This window comes from Hypomesus nipponensis, chromosome 13, assembly GCF_054491055.1.
Source record: "Hypomesus nipponensis isolate SF chromosome 13, ASM5449105v1, whole genome shotgun sequence".
NCBI lineage: Eukaryota > Metazoa > Chordata > Actinopteri > Osmeriformes > Osmeridae > Hypomesus > Hypomesus nipponensis.
Genome location: NC_140373.1, coordinates 10,002,676 through 10,026,937, shown reverse-complemented (window position 1 = coordinate 10,026,937; position 24,262 = coordinate 10,002,676). Strand labels below are relative to the sequence as shown.

Sequence of the window (24,262 nt, the reverse complement as noted above, 5' to 3'; positions counted from 1 at the left end):
CTTCATTCGAAATGAGAATTTTGCATAAAACTTTGTGCTTTTAAAAGGATTGACTGTGTGTCAACTGTTCTTTTGTCGAGCGGAAAGAAGAAAAGGAAGCCCTGTGTCCCCGATACAGAGCTCCTCTGAAACGACACAAGGATTCCCTGTGGGATCCAGTTTAGGCAGACAGAGACCCAGACTGGGCACTCTCTCCATCCTCTCTCATTATCAGTGAGTGTGTGTGTCTGTGTGTGTGTGTGGGAGGACAAATAAAACAGTAGTTAGAGTGTCTGCCTGTCTGGCTTTCTGCCTGTCTGTCTGGCTATCTCTCTGCCTGTCTGGCTTTCTGCCTGTCTGTCTTGTCTGCCTGCCTGGCTTTCTGCCTGTCTGTCTTGTCTGCCTGCCTGGCTTTCTGCCTGTCTGTCTTGTCTGCCTGCCTGGCTTTCTGCCTGTCTGTCTTGTCTGCCTGCCTGTCTTTCTGCCTGTCTGTCTTGTCTGCCTGCCTGGCTTTCTGCCTGTCTGTCTATCTGTCTGCCTGTCTGGCTTTCTGCCTGTCTGTCTATCTGTGTGTCTGTCTGGCTATCTGTCTGCCCAACTGTGTGTCCGACTGTCTGTAGTCCACAGCTGGAAGTGTGATTCTCTCTACGTCAACTTCCCAAACACACTCCATCCCCTCCAGTACAGGAAATTACATTTCCCACTTTTTTGCCAGTGAGTGTGTGTGTGTAGGGGGAGGGGCGTGGGTGGTTCTAAGCTGAAACAGAGTAACCCCTGTTTCATATTACACAGAAGAGCTGAGAGGAGGAGAGATCCTAAGGCTTCCTCGCTTTCTTCTGAGACATTTACCAGGCGTTTATGGAGCCTGCTGGTCTGGAAAATGAAGATCTTCTCCCTGGTCACAGTTCTCCTGACTAGAACCTTCTTTACAGGTAGGAACTTTCTTCAATTCTGTTGAAAACTGTAGAGTATAGCAAAGGAGAGTTTTTGAGGTACAGTCGCAGATATCAAACTGTCAACAGCTGAGGAATGTGTGTTGATGGAGGGATGAAGGGATGGAGGGATGAAGGGATGAATAGATGGAAAGAAAGAAAAACAAACCGCTTGACTACAGGTCAAAAATTGGAAATTTCTTTTGTTGGTGTTACTCTTCAAACAGTTCAAAATCAAATGGAGTAAGACTATGGGGTGTTTTTCAGCATGAAAGTTTAACTGACATAACAAAGCTTTGAAAGTGTCACCCTCTTTTAGTGTAGGCAACGTTTTGCTTTGAAACATTTGACTTTAATTTGATGTGACGTTTTCCTGTCACCCCTTGTCAACCACTCCTTGAGTTGAGGAATGTTATTCTGGGATGGTTGAAGCTGTTCCTGAGACAGAAATAGGCTCATTGTCTGTGAAAAGGAACCAAGGGTGAAAACACAGATGTTGCAACAAGTTAGCTCATAAAGTTTGTTCCTCAATAATTCACCCACTCGAGCTGGTTACATGCCAAAAATGCATGCAGTCCTTCCCTACAGAGTAGCTGGACAGAGAAAGACCTTCTTTCTAGGCTTTCTAGCAATTCTATGACCCCCACCTCACACATGTGTGACCCCCACCTTACATATAACCCTCATCATGTAGTACATACATATGACCCCCACCTCAACACCCACGACCCCAACGTACCCACCCTGACCCCGCCTGCATCTCATCCTCTCTGCCAGATGTCTGCTCTGCCATTAACGTCACGGTAAGCCCCGCCCCCTTCACGGTGGCCGAGGAGGGTGAGAACGTCACGCTGTCCTGCGTGGTCTCCCAGCGGCGCCGGGCCAGCTCCCTGCCTGTGGTCCGCTGGACCTTCCTCCCCGCCGGCGCCGACCGCGAGGACCAGGAGCTGCTGATCGCACGCGTCAACATGCGCAAGGCCCGTTTCTATGGCAACTACACCAAGAGCTTCCCATGGCCCAAGCTGCGTCTGACCGTGGTCAAGCAGGGCAAGATCTTCGAGCTGGTGATCCTCAACGTGTCCGAGCAAGACCGCGGGCTCTACATGTGCCGGGTCCAGGAGTTTAAGAAGCACGACACCCGCTGGAAGGCCTCCACCAACTCTACGGCCGCCACAGAGCTCAGAGGTAGGTCAACTCCGGTCTGGTTTGGACCTCAGCTCAGCTGGATGAAGGACCTCACCTCCTCCAGGTGCAGGACTTCACCTCCTCCAGGTGCAGGACCTCACCTCCTCCAGGTGCAGGACCTCACCTGCTGCAGGTGCAGGACCTCACCTCCTGCAGGTGCAGGACCTCACCTCCTCCAGGTGCAGGACCTCACCTCCTCCAGGTGCAGGACCTCACCTCCTGCAGGTGCAGGACCTCACCTCCTGCAGGTGCAGGACCTCACCTCCTGCAGGTGCAGGACCTCACCTCCTCCAGATGCAGAACTTTTGGTGACAGGAAAAAAGGTTTGCAGGGTTGCTGTGCTGCGGCAGCAGCAGTAGCAGCAGCAGCAGCAGCAGCAGTAGCAATAGCAATAGCAATAGCAATAGCAATAGCGGTAGCATTAGCAGTAGCAGTAGCAGTAGCAGGAGCAGCAGCGGTAGCAGTAGCAGTAGCAGTAAGAGTAACAGTTGCAGTAGCAGTGGACACAGAGACATAAAGACAGCAGCATTGGTTGAACCCAGTAAAAGGGACCCCAACTGTATGATCTAATTCACGTTGCATCTAGCATGCAGAAGATTCAATAATGCGTAATGGAAGGTCCTGGTTTTCATTAAGGAATGGTTTGTGGTTCTGGAATATCTAGAGTGAAAAGGATCCTTCATGGAAATAAGTTGCAGCATCCTGCCAAACAAAATACATCTTTAACTTCTAGAGAGTTTCAATTTGCAGGGCGTATTGTCATAGGTTGTTCATCTTGTGGGCTGGTCCGCTTCCTCTAGCCTGTTGTTCCATGTTCCACGTCCTGAGACATTCAAGCAAAAACACATTTTCAGCACACGAAAACTGTCTATTTCAATCACCGTCACCACATTATCTGTGTAAACACCGGGCAAACACAGAAGCTACTTCTTCCCGCCAGAGCAGAATTTAAAGCTTCAGAAGCTGAAACCGCACTTTCCATGGAAGCATTCCTGTCAGGCGGTGACAGTGCCCTCGGCCGAGCAGCTGGACCAGGAGCTGCCGGGAGAACACTGGCACGGCCTCATCTCTCGTCTCGTCCAAACGGCCCCATATTGACTTTGGCCCGACAGTGGAGTTTCCCTGTCCTTGTAGAGTACACACGCTGAGCTAAGTATGGAGACTCCGCAGCGAGACAACGTGACATGGCTGAACCGCAAGGTTTCGTCGGAGAGCCATGAAGGTGTTCAGAGGACGGACAACCGTCCTCCGTCCATCTTGGGATCAGCTATTAAGGGGATGCTACATTTACTGTAGGCCTTCCATGACTTCCAGAACTGCTGGATGGTATTTACAGAAACAACACTAGAGAACTGGAGGGAGACCCCAGGGACTGATTTATAGGTCAGAGGTGGTTGATGAAGAATAACAGCCAGCTGTGTGTGTGTGTGTGTGTGTGTGTGTGTGTGTGTGTGTGTGTGTGTGTGTGTGTGTGTGCGTGCGTGCGCATGTCTCTGTGGATGTGAAACACCTGGTCACCTGATGTTTTCGAACCACAGGAATTCCTGTGTTATGACGCAACCTCCAGGCTTACTACAGCGACACTCATGGCTTGTTTACATTTGTGCTGTTGACCTACTGCACACATAAAGGTGAGTGAGGTGAATCTATTCAGCTGAGCTCAAACTGAACCTCATCCTTAAATGCAAGTATACACCCATAAAAAGTTCAGAGTTTAAAACCAACTGAAAACAGAGTATTCGACCGGGGCTGTCCCTAGCATAAATACAGCTCCCAGTTTTAAGAGTGCAGAGGTATTTGTGTGACCTGTGTGTGGGCAGGGAGCTGTTGGGAGTGTTTAAGGAGCAGATACCTCTGCAGGGGCAGGATGTGGTGTAGGGGTTAAGTATAGAACCACTGTGGGCCTAGCATAATCCATGGTGGGGAAGCTGGAATGAACCCAGAGTTCTAGAACTGAGGGCTCCCTCAGTCCCTCCTGTTTTGAGCTCACTGGCTGGGAGAAACAGAGGATCGCTGGAAGTCAATAGATAGTGAAGGAAGGAAGGAAGGAAGGAAGGAAGGAAGGAAGGTAGGAAGGATGGAAGGAAGGATGGAAGGAAGGAAGGAAGGAAGGAAGGAAGGAAGGATGGAAGGAAGGAAGGAAGGAAGGAAGGAAGGAAGGAAGGAAGGAAGGAAGGAAGGAAGGAAGGAAGGAAGGAAGGAAGGAAGGAAGGAAGGAAGGAAGGAAGGAAGGAAGGAAGGAAGGAAGGAAGGAAGGAAGGAAGGAAGGAAGGAAGGAAGGAAGGAAGGAAGGAAGGAAGGAAGGAAGGAAGGAAGTATAAGACTGAAAAAGAAACAAACAAACAAACAAAGGACTGGGGTGGATGTCTGGTACTTTTGGTAGGGCTGTTTATACTCTATCTGCTTTCATCAGTATAATCTATATTCAACAACTTGTTCATTGACTCAGTTTTCTCTTTGTGGAAAGACAGAGTTAATTATTCATCAAACAGAGCTCCGATCCATCAATGATGCCCTGTGTACAGTCTCTGGTCTGCCTGGGGCAATATGAGAGGGTTCCCGAAAAGAAAAGGGATGTGATATTTGACCAGCCTGCGGAGGAACAAGGCTGCATGTGTCTGGACGTTTCCAGAAGACTGGATGCTGTCTTTCAGACACAGTTGTAAATGCATGACATTTTCATCATAGGATAAAGACACTTTTATGACGTACAGTACTCTGTGGTAGATGTATGTCAGTGTGATTGTTCCAGGATGTGCAGCTGGTACTGTGTAACTATGAAGAGGCCATGTAGTACTCAAGGGCTAAAATTCAAGCCGAAGCAGACTAGTCTTTTAACTGTTTCCAACATCTTTGACAGAGATGGTGCTCGCTTGATTTCTGATGATCCCGCATTCTCAGAAGGACACAGGGATGCAATGCTACAGAAATGGCTGACAAACAAGCCTCAAAATGAGGTTAGGCTGAACAGAGTAACAAGAAGTAGAGTCTGGACACACACAAGAAAATGGTCTGCTCTGGCCAAACCAGATCTGAGAGTTCGGCTTGTCTCTGAGAAGTGTGGTATGTGAATGTAAGTCACACACATGGGCAGTGCAGCCATAGAGGGTTCTGCTTCCAGGGAGAAAAGTGCTCCAGAAGTAAATCCCATGTCAATCCTCTGGATTGTCTGAAGATATGGATACCCTCATCAAAGCCACGATCAAATGTGGGTCACCTGCTCTGCATACAAAGTGGACATTGACTTGGTCCAAGTGCACCGGTTGGGCTCACTTTCAGTCCAGACATCTAGCTAAGTATCGTTGTGTGTGTTGTGTGTGTGTGAGTGGGAGAGGCTCTGGTAGCCTGCATGGCTAGCCTGGCTGTCGTCAGCTGCTTGTGTTTGGTGTATTTCAGGCCAGTCTGGGTGGGTGTCAGCCAGCGCTACTGGAGCAAAAGAGAAGGAAGAGAGGGAGAGAGGAAGAGAGCATTAGGAGGGAGTAACCTCAGCACTGTCATCCTCCGTGGCTGCACCTACAATTAGCTTTATTTAAACATAACACGCTGTATAATCAGGATGACAGGCAGGGAGCTCAAGCCCCAGTCATGACGATGGACTCTCTCTCTCTCACTCTCTCTCTCTCACTCTCTGTCACTCTCTCGCTGACTGACCGCTCTCGTTTCTCCCTCTCTCTCTCTCTCTCTCTCTCTCTCTCTCTCTCTCTCTCTCTCCAGTGCATGTCCTCCCAGTCACAAAGGCCAAGGAGAGCCTGTGGAGCTTGTTTCAAGGTAAGACTCTTTGTACTTTACTGTGCTGCTCTGCTGTCCTTGGTAATAGTATCCCACCAATAACACTATAAATGGCAGAATACATCATGTTCTGTGGATTTTGCAGAGAGACTGCTTTTCAAGTCTTTTTTATCCAGAAGTGAGCAACAATGAAAATACGAGTCTTCAAGGTTGTGTGGGCTGTATGATTTATAACTACCAAAGTATCGTCTGACTGTGTATGTGTGTGTGTGCTTGTGTATGTGGTGTGTGTGTGTGTTCTCCAGATGTCTACCTGTGTGCTGTTCTGATCTGCTCAGTGGGGCTGGTGTGTATGTGTATGTTCACTGTCACAGTGACCTGCCAGTACATACAGAGGAAGCAGAGGTTAAAAGGTTCGTTTCAACCAGCATCACATCATCCTGTGCAGCTCTCCTCTCCCCCTCTCCCTCCCTCTTTCTCTCCATCTATCTATCTCTCCCTCCCTCCTCCTTCCCTCTGTCTCTTTCAAGCTCTCTCTCTCCTCACACACACACACACACACACACACAGACACATAAACATGACCTTGTCATTATTTCAGCACTGCATTACATTGTAAGAGGATTTTGCTTTTCTTTAATTGGCAGACAGTTACCATCTGGTCAAGAGTTCTCAGAACAGGTGAGCATTACCCAGCAGTATTACCTTACTCTCTTTGGTATGCATCAATGTTTGAATTCTGTCGCCGTCACCCCCCCCCCCCCATACACACAGTCTCTCTCTTTTTCTGTCTCTCTCTCCAGTTCGGGGGAGACTGTCACCAGTGTGACTTCTGTGTCTCCTGCTCTGCCTAAGAAAGAGAGGAGATACAGGAAGAGGAGGCTCAGGGAACAGCAGGAGATACCTCCAGAGATACCAGCAAAAGGTAAACAGTGTCTCTATCTATCTAAACACACAAGGACTAGAAATAGACTACACTTTGTTTTAAGCACTTTATGTTTGACTTGTCAGAATGTTTATGTTTGATTGTGACTCAGTCTGTCACTGAAGATATCATGACTATGTTAGGATGACAGACATGTAAACATTGAGAATAGAGATTGTATATGTGATTTGGGTTTTTCTGGAGAAAATTTCCTCCCTTCAGCTGAATAATGTTTTAGCCAATCCTTCTCTGCTCTGCTTTCATCGGCGTCTGTTTCTTCTCAGTGCCCATTGCAGACAAACTAAGGAAACCCAAACTCTTAAAGGCCCAGCCCAGAAAAGTTGTCCTGGTGAGATTTTAAATTCTAGTCCTCGATGTTTTAAGGCTTAGAAGAATGTCTTTGTTGCAGAAAATACAACTTTTAGAAGTAGAAACCTCTTTGTATATAAACTGCACTGTATTACCTCAACAGTAAAGACAAACACACAACTGTAGGTGTAGCTGTGAATGTGACTCTTCTCCTATCCTCCCCCTCTCCCATTTCCTCTCTCCCCCACCAACACCACGCCGACCCCACCCCTTCACCACAGCCAAAGATAGCTGAGGAGAGCTTGACCTATGCAGAGCTGGAGTTGGTCAAGCCTCTGCCAGACAACAAAACAGCCTGTTCAGGAACTGTCTATGCTCAAATTCTCTTTGAGGAGAGGCAGGTGTGAACACACACACACCTACACACACCACTAGCACCTACACACACCACTAGCACCTACACACACCACTAGCACCGTGCTTATATGTACGTTGTATTGATATATGTACAAAAGTGTTTATTTATATCCAGTCCATTGTTATTTTATTTTGTGTCAATGATTCTGTGACGGACATTTCACAAAGCCCAAAATGAAATGAGATCATTTGTCCAATGTTTTCTTGATGCAAACATGTCGGATTGTACTTATGAATTTATTGCACAAGATACATAATATGTTCTTGCTACCTTTTTTGAAAAACAAGTCTGCCCCTCAGTAGTCTTGTGTGTATAGTCTGTCATGTTCTCGGCTACAGTACAGAATACTGTCTCACTTCTGCATCTATGAAGGGTGACATTAAGGCAACAATTATCCTCATTGCCACCCTGGGTAGATAAGGTCCTGTCATCTTGTTAAAGCTTTGATCTGGGGCCAACAGCAACAAGCATCAGTCCACACAGCTGCCTCGCAGAGCCAGCGGCTGAGACTGAACAATGTTGCAAAATGAAGGAGTGTTACAAAGCTTAGTCGCAACCTGGTTTCGTCCGAACGTTTGAGAAACGCCTTTGCTGACCTTGTTATGTGTGAGAATGTTACTTCATAGTCCTGGGTGATATGGCTTGAGGTTTGGACCAGAGTACCTTAACAACCTCACATCTGAGATGTGGTACGGCTTCCTGACTTTAAAACGTGTGTAAAATTGCCCTGTTTAACGACCGTGGATTTGACACATGGAAAAGTGTGGGGAATCAGAACCACTCAAGGTTTTTTTTTGTTTTTTTCCTCTCACAGCAAGCTCAAACTCCAGACACACCGGCACCATGCTTTACCCTTCCCCCACCCTATCTCACTATCATATGTGAAGATCTGGGTTTTCATCATTCCAAAAGAATTGTACTGAGAGGCATTGAAAGTTCTTAATAAGGGGGAAAAGGACTTTTCCTTCACGTATGACTGCAGGCATGCCTGCTTCTGTAACAACTGAAGCGACATCAGGGATGAAAGAAATATCCCAAACTTTCTTAAACTGTGAAAATTAAAGTCTCCTCCCGACCACAGAGCAACTTAATGGGAGGCTGCTGCACGGCCGCTAACAAGAAACATCTGTGTGAACTCTGACACTGCTCTCTCTCTCTCTCTCTCTCTCTTTCTCTCTCTCTCTCTCTCTCTCTCTTTCTCTCTCTCTTTGCACTCTCTCTTTTTCCTCTCCATTCTCTTTCTCGTCTCCATTCTCTTTCTCGTCTCCCTCTTGCGCTTCTCTCTCTTTCTATTTCTCCCTCTCCCTTTACTCTTTCTAGACTTTCCCCTCGCTCTCCCCGCAGTCTATTGTCCACTCCCTCTCTCTTTTCTTTCGCCCTCTCCTCTCCATCTCTCTCTCTTCTCTCTCTCTCTTTCCTCTTTATTAGTCTGTTTTTCTCCTGTCTCTCTCTCTATCTCTCTTCATCTATTCTGTCACTTGAACCCAACCCAGCATAGAAGAGGCAGCAGACCTCCCCACTCCCCAAAAGGTAGCAGACCCATTCAGGACATTGTCATCTGAGTCAGACATCCCAAAATGACATATGGAAGAGAATGAATCAACATACAGTCTGTAGAATCAGATTTGGTGTTGGTACTCCCCCTGCTGTCATGTTTTGGCATGACACTGTGAAACATTTTAAAACATGTCTGAAGCCTGTTTCATTGTTGTAAAGGAGGTCAAAGACATTCTGATACTTTAAAGTTTACCCTGTAAAAATGTTATAATAACTAAATTTTAAATGTAAAATAATTATGTATCTGTATTAGAATCTGAAAGATAATTATTTTGGCACTGATCACATGTTTTTTTGTTTTGTCTAATTCTTGTTTTTCAGTTTTTTATAATTGAAATATCAATATTGGAAATGTATTATAGTAATGCTTGTTATCCACGTAAAGACATTTGAAATTCAGGATATGTCTTGTTTGTTATACTGTATGTGAACAAAATACATTGACTGTGTATGTTAATTTGAAGGACTATTGTTATGATCTGGATCAAATGTTCAATAAAAAGAACACATCTTAAATCTCACAGTACTTGTTTAGCTGAATGTATACATCATGTATTTCTATATAGTACTATTACATATTAGTGTCAATGAATAGTAGGCCAGTGTTTCCAGCTTATAAACTAGCTAGTGTGCACACAGCTTTGTGATAAACGTTATAGTTTATAAAATACATATTATTGTTGGTATCATTTGTCTCATTATATGCTATGTAAATGTACTAGGCATTAAGCGTACTTTATCCTCCCAAAAGTACATGTAATTTAATTTAAGTAACCCAAACAACTCTGCCAGCCCAAACAGAAAGTTTACCAGTACTCTGCTTGGGGAGCCATTAACGATGCAGCATAAATACACACACAGAGAAACCCTTTCACTATGCAAACTGTTCCATCAACAGGTCCAAGAACACAGTGACATTTGGAAAACAAATACAACCACAGTTTCAGTTTGTGTACACAAACGCCACCCTTTCTCCAACACCCTGTGTCGAACTGGGACAGATACTGTAATTACAGTATCAGTTGCCAGGACCCCATGCAGATTACTCCTCTGAGTGAGCTCAGTAAACGACCTTTCTTCAGTTCCCTTTATGTTGTCTACATTGAGCAGCAACAGCATGTTACAATACACCATGCTGCAGAATGCCCTGCAAACAAAGCAGTCAAGTCTGACACACACTGTTTCTGTTTCAGTAAGATCTGATATATATGGGATTAATTAAAGGTAAGCCATTTAAACCATTGTCATGATATTTATGGGACAGTATTACGTCTCTATGGTAGCCTCTAGTTCAATAAAAGGCACTAGGGTTTTAAGGCGGAGTCAAGTGTTCCTGTGGAACAAAACTGTTCAGCTAAAGTATAGTAGGCTACTGGAGGGACTTGTCTGGTGCTATCAGGTAGCTATGTGTACTTATTCTATGCTTGCCCTTTTATTACAATATAGATACACCATTGTGTCCGGCATATGAATCAGCCCATACAGTACAATACATTATTTGACTTCAACGTGGCAATGATTGCTACAAGTTTACAGTCAGTGAAGTAGGCTACCTTTATGTTTTGCACGTGTCTTATTTTTATTTATTCGTTCATTCTTGACGCGGTTATTATCTAGTGTTTCTTTTTCCCCCCAAAAAAATTGAAAATATAATTTTTGAGACATGTCTTTCGCGCCAGAATTCCGCTTAATTCCTTGCCCATTGCAATATCTGTAAAACCGTTGGATTATTGCATCAGCCTTCGTAGTCATTTCCATTAAAATCCACGAACGAGAAAGTTTATATGCAAATGGTAGGCAGGCAGAAACTTGCCACGTGTTTAGTGTGTTTGACGTTCCAGCAAAGGGTAACTGGGCGTGATCATTGTTTTTCCCTTAAGCAGTGTTGAATAGTTCACATAAACGTTTTTAAAATCTTACGAAACTGAATGAAATAATGTTGGTTAGAAAGTCACTTAACCGGTTGCCATGTAGTGGAACAAGAGAAGATATTTAGCTTATAGCCTATCTAATTTTAAATCTATGTCATTTCTGCACGCAGAAAAGAAAATTTCGGAGCATCGGTAGCCAGTTGTGAACCTGCGTTGTGTTAACCAAGGATCACAGCACAGGCGTGTCGTTGACGTCTTTGAGGAAATAGCATCCCCAGCTAACACAGTTACGTTGCCCTTACGTTGCCGCAACGTCACTCGTTGACCAAACATACGTTGCCGCAACGTCTTTGGCGACGTTGCGGGACCGTGCATCTGTGGGGCGCCAGTAGGTCAGTCCGTAACCGCAACGTCGTGGCAACGTTATTTTCCGACGTTGCCAGTCCGTAACCGCAACCTCCTAGCAACGTAACTTTCCGACGTTGCCAGTCCGTAACCGCGACGTCGTCGCAACGTTATTTTCCGACGTTGCCAGTCGGTAACCGCGACCTCCTTGCAACGTTGTTTTGTGACGTTGCCAGTCCGTAACCGCGACCTCCTAGCAACGTCATTTTCCGACGTTGCCAGTCCGTAACCGCAACCTCCTACCAACGTAATTTTCCGACGTTGCCAGTCCGTAACTGCGACGTTAATTAGTAACCTATATTTCTCAGTTCTTTTGCGTATATTGGGGCGGTTCATATGCAGACCTCTTTTACCCCAAATGCTACTTGTTCTTGTATAATAGGCTACATAGCCAACTTCAGGAGGACTATGTTTGTGTGGTGTGTTGCCTAACTCAAGCTAATCATAAACAAGGCAGCATTTCCATGTAACATTCAGTAATTTTATTTCAAACAAAGTGCCAGTGAATACAGTGAATGAAACAGTGAATGAACATCTTCTGCCAGTCCCCGCTACAGGTCCTGTCTGTTGGCCCTGACAATGAAGCACAAAATAAGTTAGTGTCCTATCAACATAATTGCACGTACGAAAGGGGCTATACAAGTCATAAAAAAAATCACATCTAGAATAATATACATCATCAAAAAAATATTATGGGATTCTAGTTTTTGGTCACATAGCCATGTGAAAGGTTGGATTGGGAAGCTGCCATCATCATTCATTCACCTGGCTTGTTTTGAATGGGCTGCCGGGGCGTGTTTGAGTGTCTACGCTGTGAGGAGCTCCACAGCCTTCTCTCCTAGTCCTGTCTTCCACTTCATCACAGAATCTGCAATTACAAGTCATGAACTTATTGTTAGCACCAATTTGAACGTTGAACACTACGTGTAAGCCATAGTTCACAACATCTCAAAACACCTACCACTCTTTCGGAACTCCAGCACCTTAAGGCGCTCCTCAAGGTCTTGGGGTACAGCCTGTGTTTGGGCCACCTGTAGGTCCATCACTGGCACCTCTTCAGCATGTTTGCCCTGTCGTCGCCTGAATAGGAGAGCCTCTCGCTGGTTCTCCTCCAATGTCTCCATCTTCTGGAACATAACCTGTAATGTGTGTCAGTAAAGACAAGTAAAACAAGTTTACAAGAGTTAACATGATTGGCATACACTGTGGTTCTTCTAGATTAGCTGTAACATTGATGTAAATAACACATGTTACCTTGAATGGCTGTATACAAAGCATTTGTAAGACAACATTTGTTGTTTTGACAAATATGTATCCCCCTGCCACGATCAGAACAACTTAAGTATGCCTTACAATGAGTTGGCAATGCTATTGAGAAGCTTTGAGTGTCTTATATTTGCACTTGCCTGGCTGCCAGCTGTTTTCCTGGACCCCATATGGGTTCTCCTCTACCAGACCAGAGTTGACACCTAGGAGTCTGGTGATGCAAAAGTTTTAAGTCATGCTTTTGCTTCAAAACATGGTTGCCATGGTTCATACAATTATTGTCACTGTTAAAAACGGTCATTCATTACTTTACCATAATTTCCCAGGGACACAGTGCTAGGCCGTGTGACGGTGGTAGGATACTCTGTACAGAAATGAAAGTGGAATGTAGTTTAAGTACATAGTATTAGCATTTTGATATAAATATAACAGGATCAGCATCGCACATGTGTGATCGTTCGAAAGCAGGGCCCCACACAGCGTAGCGTCGCACATGTGTGATTCTGAACATTACAACCTACTATTTTCCAACAATGTGACAAATGCTATACTAAAGCCTATAGTATGGCTTCAAAATTTACAATTAGTAGGCTAACAAGTAACCCTAGCAGGTTGGAGCATTGCTACGAGTATTATGCTAGGTTGCTATACGGAAGCTAATAACAGCTACCTAGCTGCCGTTTTGGGAAAAACTCACTCGTGGAAGCGTCGGAAAAACTCACGCATCTTAAGGTCAAAACGAATAAACGTATCCAAAAACAGATGGCATGTACAAATTGGAAGAATTAGTGACTTCATACTTTTATAGACGCCATTGCTGTGCCGACTGATCAAAACGTGATCAGCCACGCGCTAGCTCCAGTCTTCCAGGGCTAAATAAACTATTTTCGGACAAGGTTTTTTCTAGTTCTGAACGTTTATTTGACTGATTCTTTTGTGGGTGATTTGTGAGACGCTAAACTACGTATGTATTTTCAGTATTTAACTTTCTGGAGGGTTTAGCATAACTCTACAGTACATTATACTAGCTGTACTACTAGCTAGTAGCTAGCGAAATCCTAACGTAAACAATGTTAATCTGAAACAGATAACCAGGCTTAATAGCCAAAATTTCAAACCTATACGTAATAGCATCCTCCATCCGATTTCAGAAAATATGTTTATATATTTAAATCTATTTCTGTAAAGAAACTCACCTTTGAAGTAGCTAATTTCCAGTTGAAAGTTGAAAACTCTTCTCTGGAATCAGTTTCAGAGATGCAAAAATAACGTCACCAGCCGACCAAGGTACGACGTCGCGGCAACGTTGCCCACGGACCTAAAAATGACGTTACCAGCCGACCAAGGGACGTCGCGGCAACGTTGCCCACGGACCTAAAAATGACGTTACCAGCCGACCTAGGTACGACGTCGTAGCAACGTTGTCCATGGGACCAACTGGCAACATTCCCTTTATAACGTTGCCACAACGTTGCCACGACGTTGCCAGAAGGTAACGTCGCGGGTTACCAACTGAACACCTACTGGCAACGTTGCCGCAACGTCATGTGTTAGCTGGGTCGTTGGTGCTTATTAGAAAAACACGTGCCTTTGTCGGGAGATGTCTGGCTTGCTTCAATTAATGAATAGTATCCAAGGAGGAGCTTGATGTTCACATTGCAAAATATGTTTATATTTTAGGTAGCTGCGGGTAACACAAATATACTTTCGACTTCCCTTTGTGTTTACTTTTGCTCCACACATCCCTTTACAGCCTGCCCTGTGCTCCACGTGGCTGGCGGTAGAATCCTCTGCTGGTGAGTCTCGTATCGTATCAAAATAGATTAGAATTGTGTCACATACGCTAATATATTGGGCTAGATGTGTGAAGGGATGTTACAGGTACTTGGTAGACAGTGTAGCTAGTTTAGCTTGCTCGATAGGCACTATATAGTGCCTAGCTAGTTTGCGTTATGCAAACTAGCTACTAACGACGATGCGATGGGAACCGCAAAAATACATTTTCGGTAACAATAACTGGTATTCACTATGAGCCAGGGCATTAACTAACGAGCTGAGCTTGAACCACTAATTGGGTGTACACACGTTACTTGGTCAAACAAAGCAGACAAGAGGTTTCTTTGTGGAGCACAGCCTGTCAGTGTTACTCAAAAAATGTCAATTTCCAATCCGAACTGAAATTAGACATAAAAATAGTCAACCACGAAACACGCAACCACCCCACTAACCGTGCCATCTTTATTTGAGCGATATATCTCATGTAAGCTACACCGATTCACTCTGATTCTTACGTTCCAACAGATGGAGAGAGAGAAGCTGGCATTGCCTGCTGACGGTGACCTGTCTGAGATACCAGAGTCCCAACTTGGCAGCCCCTCTGCAGAGAGCTTTGAGCCAAGCTCGACAGAGCCCCCTGTCAGAGATGGGTGGGACAGTAAAATTGAGTATTTTCTAGCTCAGGTGGGCTTCAGCGTTGGTCTTGGAAACGTCTGGAGATTCCCCTACCTCTGCCATCAGAATGGAGGAGGTGAGTTGAACCGTAACTAGATATTATCCTTGTCAATCATCTAAATGAGAAATTCATTTGTAATGTAACTGCTATGAATGAACAACATATTGAGTTTCCATCATTTTATGTGGATTTATATGGATGTATCATTTTGCATATGTTTATATCCTGATCAGTGTAGGGTAAGAGGGATGAAGGGGGATTTGAACCTGCAAACTTCCGATCTGTAGTCAAATGCTCAGCCACAGAGCTAATCCAAGTGAGTGTAATCATCAGCTCCCCCTGATCTCCCTGCGTCTCTCAGGAGCCTTCCTCCTCCTGTACGTGCTGCTCATGATCGTCATGGGGATCCCTCTGTTCTTCTTAGAGCTGGCGGCCGGCCAGGCCATCAGACAGGGCAGCATTGGGGTGTGGAAACACATCTCACCCAAACTCTCAGGGATTGGCTATTCCAGCTGTGTGGTAAGTAGGACACTCCCCACAGATTGGCTACTTCCGTTTCCTTGTTATCAGGCATTGGTTGTTTTTATGCAGCCTGAGAAAACGCTCGTAAAAAAAAAAAAAACGGCTCACCCATTCAAACACAACAAACCCAAGGTTGAAGACCCGAACCAACTTTGTCTAGTAGTTTTCCCTGCCTTCCCCGGCATGATTTGTTTACATTCAGTGCTGTAGCTAAACCCTGTTACCGTCTTTCCCCCTCAGGTGTGCTTCTTCGTAGCTCTTTATTACAACGTGATCATCGGCTGGAGCCTGTTCTACCTGGGGAACTCCTTCCAGTACCCCCTGCCCTGGGAGAAGTGTCCTCAGCAGGGTAACACTACAGGTAAACACTCGCTCATCCAGGCTGCTGCTGGGTGAATCTCTGACTGAACTACTACTGTTACTACTACACCCCTGCCACCTGATCTGTACCCGAGGCAATGGGGAATCGATATAGAAAATATAACTTAATATATTGAATCAAGAACCAATATGAAGCTTTAGCTTGTTTTTAGGTTTTATGTTTCAAGCCTGAGGGTTGCTGCTGAAGAATCATCTTGACAAAGCTGACAGGACTTCAGCCTGTATGAACATGCTGTTCTTCATCTGTCTCCAGTGCCGGAGTGTGCTGCCAGCTCGCCCACCACATACTTCTGGTTCCGGAAGGCTCTGGACACCACGGACTCCATCAACGAGACGGGCCAGTTCAACCCAGTTCTCACCTGCTGTCTGCTGGGGGCCTGGACCATTGTATGCCTGGGGATGTTCAAGGGCATCAAGTCCTCCGCAAAGGTACTGTCTGTTCTGGGTCGGCTTGGCCCAGCCTGTGTGTGTGTGTGTGTGTGTGTGTGTGTGTGTGTGTGTGTGTGTGTGTGTGTGTGTGTGTGTGTGTGTGTGTGTGTGTGTGTGTGTGTGTGTGTGGGGGTGTGTGTGGGGGTGTGTGTGGGGGTGTGTGTGGGGGTGTGTGTGTGGGGGTGTGTGTGGGGGTGTGGGGGGGTGTGGGTGTGGGTGTGTGGGTGGGAGGTAGGATCACAGACCTGTTTTGACGAAGTCATGAAAATAATGACCAGGTTTAAGAAATTGAGGTGTCGAGACATGTGGCTATCTCACACAGTTGCCGTTGGCCTACACGTTCATGTAAACCTCCTGTCGGTCATTCCTATTAATAAAAGCTGTATAAAGACACAAACTTCAATAAAAAGTTGTTCCCCAACATGACCACACTCCAATCACACAGGTCCTTAGTGGCTAACATGGATTCAGTGGCTAACATAGCTGCCTAACTTGGGCTCGTTCTGCCGTCTCTCCAGGTGATGTACTTCTCCTCTGTGTTCCCCTACGTGGTGCTTCTGTGCTTCCTCATCCGAGGGCTGCTATTGGACGGAGCCACCGACGGCATCAAATACATGTTCTACCCCAAGGTACCGCCATCCACGACTGCTCTACCTGACTGAAAGAGAGAGTAATGGGAAAAGATGGAAGGGAGCTATTTTCAGTGTGATGCATAGAGTATAGTAGTATGATGAAAAAGTACTGCTTGACCATCTCCAGTTCAGCTGCTGTTGAAAAAAGCAGATAACATTTTGGACATTGTGGCTACTGAACATGATAGACTCTGACGAGTCCCACCTGCCCCAGCACCATCATCTTCTTACGTGTGTGTGTGTGTGTGTGGCGGCGTTGCAGCTGAAGATCTGGGGCGACGTGCAGGTGTGGCGCCAGGCAGCTACGCAGGTGTTTTTTGCCCTGGGTCTAGGCTTCGGCTCGGTCATCGCCTACTCCTCCTACAACCCCAAGAACAACAACTGTCACCGCGATGCCTTCACCGTCTCCGCCATCAACTTCCTCACCTCCGTCCTGGCCTCTCTCGTGGTGTTTGCGGTGCTGGGGTTCCGAGCCAAGACGTATGCCTTGCAGTGTGTCGCCAGGTGTGTTCGTGTTTACGCAAGGAAGGGCCACGTTGTCGATATCTTCCCAATCGCTCTCTCTTGCTTTGTCTGGCTCTGGTGCTGCTGAGTCACATGTCATCTTTTAACAGCCCTACCGGTGCTTTTGACCATAACTGGTAATCTATGTTTAAATAGTGGACTGGCTGATGAGTGATAAAACAAGTTGAATGATCCCACCCAACTTTATTTATAGCCTGTACCACTTCGGAGTAGGGTTGGTAGCCATGGTAAACATACTAATTAACTTTCTGGTTTCTTCTTGAGTTCTGTCCTTTTGGAAAATACGCTTAACTGTAAACTGAGCATTCATGTTATTAAATATATAGGCCCTATCATGAAAATGAATTTTAAAAATCATATTACGGTAACATCTTGGGCCATTTCATCCAGCCTTACATCTTAGACAACGAGTCAACTTGGACCTTCACACTCATGGTCCACTCAGACCTGTCTGCTCTTCTACCTAGGAATGTGAGGAGGCTGTCTGAGCACAGGTTGGACGAGAGCCTGTGGCCCAGCTTCAACATGTCCGCTCCAGAGCTGGTGTCCCTGGAAGAGTACTCTGGCTGGTACAGAGCCCACGGAGCCCAGGCTCCTGGCAACCTCTCAGACTGCAGCCTGGAGAAGGAGATGAGCACGGTAAGGGCTTTACTCCATTTTAGGATCCCTTGTCTCCCCAAGTCCCTTGTCTCTCCCCACTCTCTTTCTGAGCTGTGTCCTGAGTCACTGGTTTGCTTCTTGATTTGTTAACCAGTGCACCCCAGTTTTCTCTGACAACCCATTTCGATGTGACAAGGTTTCTCTCTCTCTCTGTACTCTTTCTCTGTCTCTCTCTCCCTCCATCAGGGTGTGCAGGGGACCGGACTGGCCTTCATAGCGTTCACAGAGGCCATGTCTCTGTTTCCAGGCAGTCCCTTCTGGTCGGCCCTGTTCTTCCTCATGTTGCTCAACCTGGGACTCAGCACCATGTTCGGCACCATGGAGGGCATTCTGGCGCCCCTAACAGACAACTTCAAAACACTTTCCAACAACAAGACTAAACTCACAGGTAACGTGTGTGACTGTGAGTGGACGTGCATATGTGTGCATGTTCAAAGCTCAACTCTACCTTATGTTTGAAAGGACAACTCAAACGATAGGTTTTGGACTTGTTTTAGGAGTTTTATTGACGTAGTTTTAGTTTCTATGTGCCTAGTTATCTTGGTGTGGTGTGTGTAGTTGTGTAACTGGGTGTATGACTCTTCTCCTCCCAGTGTTCGGCTGCGTGACTGGTTTCCTGTTGGGCCTCGTCTTCACCCAGCGCTGTGGGAACTACTTTGTCATGATGTTCGACGATTACTCCGCCACCCTGCCTCTCATCATTGTGGTCGTGTTTGAGACGTTCAGTGTTTCCTGGCTATACGGAGCCGATCGGTGAGCACTCAAGATTGATGTCCTACCCCGCATAGTGCCTCTATAGATTATTACGAAGGAAAATTGTAATATCAAAAGATTTGCCATTAATAATCTTAGAATAGTTTTAAAGTGGATGAACCTATTCACAAAAGGGTTTCTGTATGAGGATACCTCTTTAATAGTTTGACTATATTTTCTGTGGTGCGTGTGTGTGTGTGTGTGTGAATTCCAGGTTCCTTGACGACATTGAGAAGATGCTGGGCTGGCGCCCCCATGTGGTGTACAAGTACCTGTGGAAGTACGTGTGCCTGCTGGGCATGCTGGGCCTTCTGGCTGCCAGCCTCGTGACCATGGTCATCAGCCGGCCCACCTACACCGCCTGGAACCATACCACGGTACAGGGACCGGCTCTGGGGCCTCAAGTTTGACCTTGGTTTTTGCTCAATTTCTTATTTTATTGTGCCAAGTCACTCCCTATAATGTACTGTACTGTCCCAAAGTCAACAGCAGCACATCTAATATAATTGAATGATGAGAATTCCCCGTAATCTTAAACACATTGCTATTGTAATATGAAACAGTAATCCATCCATTGTATTATGATCATATGAATCCACGGGATCACTGATATTCACATGATGATGTGTCCTTTGTCTGTTCTTCTCAGGCGACCGAGGTGACTCTGGAGTACCCAGACTGGGCCATCGCCGTCCTGTCTGGCCTCATCCTGTTTGCCATCATGCCCGTCCTGCTGGGCTACCTGCACGCCACGCTGAGGAGCAGAGCCAAGCAGCGTGCTAGAGACAGAGAGGCAGTCACCTACAGCAGGTGTGCCACAGAGTAGAGACCCCCCCATGTTGCTGTGATGGACAAACAACACCGTGAACAGAATGTCATGGCCAAGAACAAGAATTTCCCCCCAGCCAATGAAGGATGTCATCCCTAGAACAAGAATCTTCCCCCTAGCCAATTAGGGAAGATCCACCCATAGAGAGGAGTTAGACAGAGCCTTTTGCTCTGCTGATTCTGTGTTTCTGTAAAAAAAAAAATATAGTAATTTTATTGTTTGGAGATGAAAAAAAAGCCAAGAAAGAAAAACAACACCTATAATTCAAATTATTCTAAATCCCTCAAATGTGAATTTGCGCACTTATTCAGCATTTGATATCAAGAACCAATCATGGTGAACCAGGAAAAAACCAGAGAATACAATTGCATTGGACGGTCACACATGCATCAAGGCAAAAAAAAAGTATGCCCACGTCTCTGATCTTTGGCTTGCCAATTGATGTGAGATTATTTTTATTTTTTTATTCATCTACTTAGGGTCACAATATTTGTCAATGTACAAAAACTGAAGATGACAGTTATGGGAGTTTAGTTTTGTTGTTGTTCAAATTCTGTAACCTACAGAGGTACCTCTCTGAGAAGAGAACTTCTATCATGGTTTGAATCAATGTGTCTTATAAAAGGACTGATCTTAACAACTTGATCTTTACTGTTGGGAACAGTTTTCAACTATCAACATGTGTTGATTAAACCTACCTCTTCCTTGCCAGCTTAAACATTGTGCCGTGATCTGATACTGCCAGGGGCCAGTGCTTTGACATTGTGTATTTCTTTTATCAGTGTACATGACTTTGCCAGAACACACACTGTGTGTTTTACATATATTTTCATTCACTATTTCAGATAACTACCAGAAGTATCTTTTTGTTATTGTACATGGCATATTTTCAGACTAGTGTGAGAAAAGAACAGAATTGATATCCCACCATCTCAGTGTTGGGTTTGTTTGTTTTACCATTTTGTTTGCTAACAATGTCAACATTGTTTGTTGGAGAACACTTTGTATTATACTTTTTAGTGTGAAAATGTAATTTAATGCGAACTTGTTTAATATATTCCTTGTTTTAAGGGTTGGTGACCATGTAGAGGCAGAAATGACATGCAGTCGTGTACATAACATAAGGCCATTTAGTTTGTTTAATAAAAGAGCAAGCTATAGACCTGTTTTATAGGAAAGGTAACCTTAAAGTACTTACTTATTATTTTGTGATTTGGCACTATAAAAAATAAATACAAATAAATAGATTTTTTATTAAATTTATCAACTTGACCTTCCAGGGGTGGTGGGGGGTGCTGTGGGGGGGGGGGGGTAATGGTAGGAGAAACACTGGTCATTCAAATGTTGCCGTGAGTGTATGATCCAGCATTTTAAGCACATTGTTTGCTTATTTTTGTTATGTGCCAACTATCTGGCACATATTTATATCTGAACTATGACCCTTTTCACCCCAAAAAGTGAGTTATTTGTTGTTGTATGACAATGTTTTTTTTTGTAACTGTAATAAAAAAGTCAAATGCTTGCCATGTTTTGCTTCTCATTGGGTGTGTTTGTCTTCATGCAGCATGCGCTGAACACACCTATTCACACACTCTGACATACTGACAGAGAGGCGGAGCTGATGATGAAACCATAAACATTTCAATGTAATAGTATATGATTTCCACACAAAAGAATGGAGGGCGGGGGGAAGTGTTATAGACCGACTTTGGGGGGAGATGTGAGTCGTGACTCATGAGGTCGTCTGGTGGTAGTATGGGACAAAGGGGGACTGCCTGAATACATTGCTATGGAGATGTGATCAACATTTATAATGCACACATCACACAACATGTCACATGTTGCATCAACGCCAGATTCCTCAAGTTAAATTAGGAACATCTGCTGTATGTATGCTGTGGTGTCTTCATGGTTCATTATCATTAGTCCTTCATTTCAGATACTGAATGACTGAACAAACTCACATTTGAGCGGTCAAAAGCACTCCATTGGTTGTTTTTTAAAGCTCTGACTTTTATCAAGTCAAATCAATATTTATTTGTATAGCCCTTCTTACAGGCAATGTCAGAGAGAGCCTCACATATGCCATAGAACTGCCCTTCAACCAACCTAAACCTTAAAGACAGACAAAAACTTTCAGAAAAACTCGTGAGGAGAAAAAAATTGAAGAATCCTTGGGAAGAGCAATTCAGTGAGGGATCCCTTCCTCCAGAGATGGTTAATGAAATCATTCTTACACAAATATACAGTCTTGATACATCCTACAGGTGCTTCACTTGAACTAGCAGTGCAAAAGGCTCTGTCTAACTCCTCTCTATGGGTGGATCTTCTCCCTCATTGGCTAGGGGGAGGATTCTTGTTCTAGGGATGACATCCTTCATTGGCTGGGGGGAAATTCTTGTTCTTGGCCATGACATTCTGTTCACGGTGTTGTTTGTCCATCACAGCAACATGGGGGGGTCTCTACTCTGTGGCACACCTGCTGTAGGTGACTGCCTCTCTGTCTCTAGCACGCTGCTTGGCTCTGCTCCTCAGCGTGGCGTGCACGTAGCCCAGCAGGACGGGCATGATGGCAAACAGGATGAGGCCAGACAGGACGGCGATGGCCCAGTCTGGGTACTCCAGAGTCACCTCGGTCACCTGAGAAGAACAGTGATCCCGTGGATTCATATGATCATAAAACAATGGATGGTTTCATATTACAATAGCAATGTGTTTAAGAATACGGGGAATTTTGATTATTCAATTATATTAGATGTTGAGTGCTGCTGTTGACTTTGGGACAGTACAGTACATTATAGGGAGTGACTTGGCACAATAGGGGGTCAACTCACCTCCTCCATTCTGATGGCAGAGGTAGGGGAATCTCCAGACGTTTCCAAGACCAACGCTGAAGCCCACCTGAGCTAGAAAATACTCAATTTTACTGTCCCACCCATCTCTGACAGGGGGCTCTGTCGAGCTTGGCTCAAAGCTCTCTGCAGAGGGGCTGCCAAGTTGGGACTCTGGTATCTCAGACAGGTCACCGTCAGCGGGCAATGCCAGCTTCTCTCTCTCCATCTGTTGGATGTGCAGAGTGAATCGATGTAGCTTACCTTAGATATTTAATTTGAATAAAGTCCAAAATGAGATTTGAAGGTTTAGGGGGAGGCTGCGGGATTGTGATTTTTTTTCAGTCGACGAAACTATACGACTATACGCTGGGAACAGCAACATTTGATTTTTGTAACCATGTCTGACATTGAAGGCCAGACAATGTCAGGCAACAAAAAAGGACCAAGCCGATATCAGCACCGCGGACAGCGGCCCCAGCAAAGAAATGGGCCACGTCAACGATGGGAGAGTGAGCTGTGGGGAGTCGCAGTTGTCACCCTCCAGTACTATACTATAGTTAAAACTGTTCCGTCCGACAGGAACACTTAACTCCGCCTTAAAACCCTGTTCACAAAAAGAACGGCCTTTTATTGAAGTAGACTACAAGACAGCCATATGTTATTGTGTCGACTCGATGACATTGTTTAAATGTCTTACCTTTAATCCCATATATATATCAGATCTCACTGAAACAGAAACAGTGTGTGTCAGACTTGTTTGCTTTGATCTGAATTGTTGTCTGTTGCCAAAGGATTGATAACTTGCCCTTGCCATAGAATGTTCAAGTTCTAAGGAACAGCATATGAATATGCCTATTCCTTCTGTTCCATAAATTCACCAGTAAACTGAAAAAACATGGAATTATCTTGCCTGTGGATTTAATATGGAAAACAAACCATCTGACAGCAACCCTTGCGAAGCAGGATAAAAAAATAAATCTTTTTTTTTTTTTTGTATCCATCTGGATCCCACGGTAATTGAGCTGTATGCATACACAATGCATTTCTGTATTGTATAATTATGTATTAGTGTCAATTTACAGTAGGCCAGTATTTCTAGTATCTAGCTTATGAACTATCTTTGTGATAAATGTTAAAAGTACATGCAATTTAATTTCCTCAAGTGGGCGAAACAACTTTGCCAGCCCATCAGAAAGTTTACCAGGACCAAGTTTGCTCGGGAAGCTACCGCAATCCATCGTGATTAAAATATATTTTTGGTAAAGGTTTTGCAGCACAGTGACAAACATGTTATCCAAAGTGACATACAAATAGTGTATATGGAAAGTACAGAATACAGAGTGTGTGTGTGTGGGGGTGGAATCTGATCTAAGCTGATATATGACTGATCATAACAGTGTACTTGATCTTTACTGTTGGGAAAAGTTTTTAACTATCAACATGTGTTGATTAAACCTACCTCTTCCTTGCCAGCTTAAACATTGTGCCATGATCTGATACTGCCAGGGGCCAGTGCTTTGACATCATTATTTATGCATCTCTGTTATCAGTGGCATGCCTGACAGAACAATACACAACTCGTTAATGTTTTCGACAAGTCGTAACATTGTCATTCTTTTTTCAGATAATTGCTGAAACTGTCTTTTTTTCTTTAATTATCACCAGGCTA

At 44.8% G+C, this 24,262-nt stretch overlaps 2 protein-coding genes and 1 long non-coding RNA gene across 18 annotated transcripts; 2 read left to right on the top strand and 1 right to left on the bottom strand.

Annotated features, from left to right (window-relative positions):
* Window positions 1-41: 41 nt before the first annotated feature.
* Window positions 42-9,555, top strand: vstm4b (V-set and transmembrane domain containing 4b). 5 transcript variants are annotated; one of them, XM_084670119.1, is made up of 10 exons: window positions 42-213; window positions 775-911; window positions 1,689-2,096; window positions 5,811-5,864; window positions 6,131-6,238; window positions 6,473-6,506; window positions 6,629-6,750; window positions 7,035-7,099; window positions 7,341-7,460; window positions 8,292-9,555. In XM_084670119.1, the coding sequence occupies exons 2-10, from the start codon at window positions 860-862 to the stop codon at window positions 8,418-8,420; spliced, it is 1,092 nt and encodes a 363-aa protein (XP_084526245.1). In that variant the 5' UTR covers window positions 42-213; window positions 775-859; the 3' UTR covers window positions 8,421-9,555. The 5 variants fall into 5 exon arrangements, with proteins under 5 accessions (XP_084526245.1, XP_084526244.1, XP_084526241.1 ...); XM_084670118.1 differs by having other exon boundaries at window positions 772-911; XM_084670115.1 differs by lacking the exon at window positions 42-213 and having other exon boundaries at window positions 778-911; window positions 7,341-7,456.
* A 608-nt stretch (window positions 9,556-10,163) lies between these two features.
* Window positions 10,164-21,046, top strand: LOC146259967 (sodium-dependent neutral amino acid transporter B(0)AT2-like). Of its 6 annotated transcripts, none has more exons than XM_084670512.1 (13): window positions 10,193-10,258; window positions 14,330-14,372; window positions 14,878-15,103; window positions 15,390-15,547; window positions 15,791-15,911; window positions 16,185-16,360; window positions 16,879-16,989; window positions 17,255-17,496; window positions 17,985-18,156; window positions 18,364-18,565; window positions 18,771-18,930; window positions 19,145-19,307; window positions 19,580-21,046. In XM_084670512.1, the coding sequence occupies exons 3-13, from the start codon at window positions 14,878-14,880 to the stop codon at window positions 19,754-19,756; spliced, it is 1,908 nt and encodes a 635-aa protein (XP_084526638.1). In that variant the 5' UTR covers window positions 10,193-10,258; window positions 14,330-14,372; the 3' UTR covers window positions 19,757-21,046. The 6 variants fall into 6 exon arrangements, with proteins under 6 accessions (XP_084526640.1, XP_084526638.1, XP_084526639.1 ...); XM_084670510.1 differs by lacking the exon at window positions 10,193-10,258 and adding an exon at window positions 10,376-10,433; XM_084670511.1 differs by lacking the exon at window positions 10,193-10,258 and adding an exon at window positions 13,957-14,068.
* LOC146259968 (uncharacterized) lies at window positions 11,770-13,793 on the bottom strand. Of its 7 annotated transcripts, none has more exons than XR_014729563.1 (6): window positions 13,773-13,793; window positions 12,890-12,940; window positions 12,717-12,779; window positions 12,272-12,449; window positions 12,076-12,178; window positions 11,770-11,883 (listed from the first exon to the last, which is right to left on the bottom strand). It is a non-coding gene; the product is annotated as an uncharacterized LOC146259968 (long non-coding RNA). The 7 variants fall into 7 exon arrangements; XR_014729564.1 differs by having other exon boundaries at window positions 12,717-12,787; window positions 13,773-13,791; XR_014729560.1 differs by lacking the exon at window positions 13,773-13,793 and adding an exon at window positions 13,274-13,381 and having other exon boundaries at window positions 12,717-12,787.
* Window positions 21,047-24,262: the final 3,216 nt, after the last annotated feature.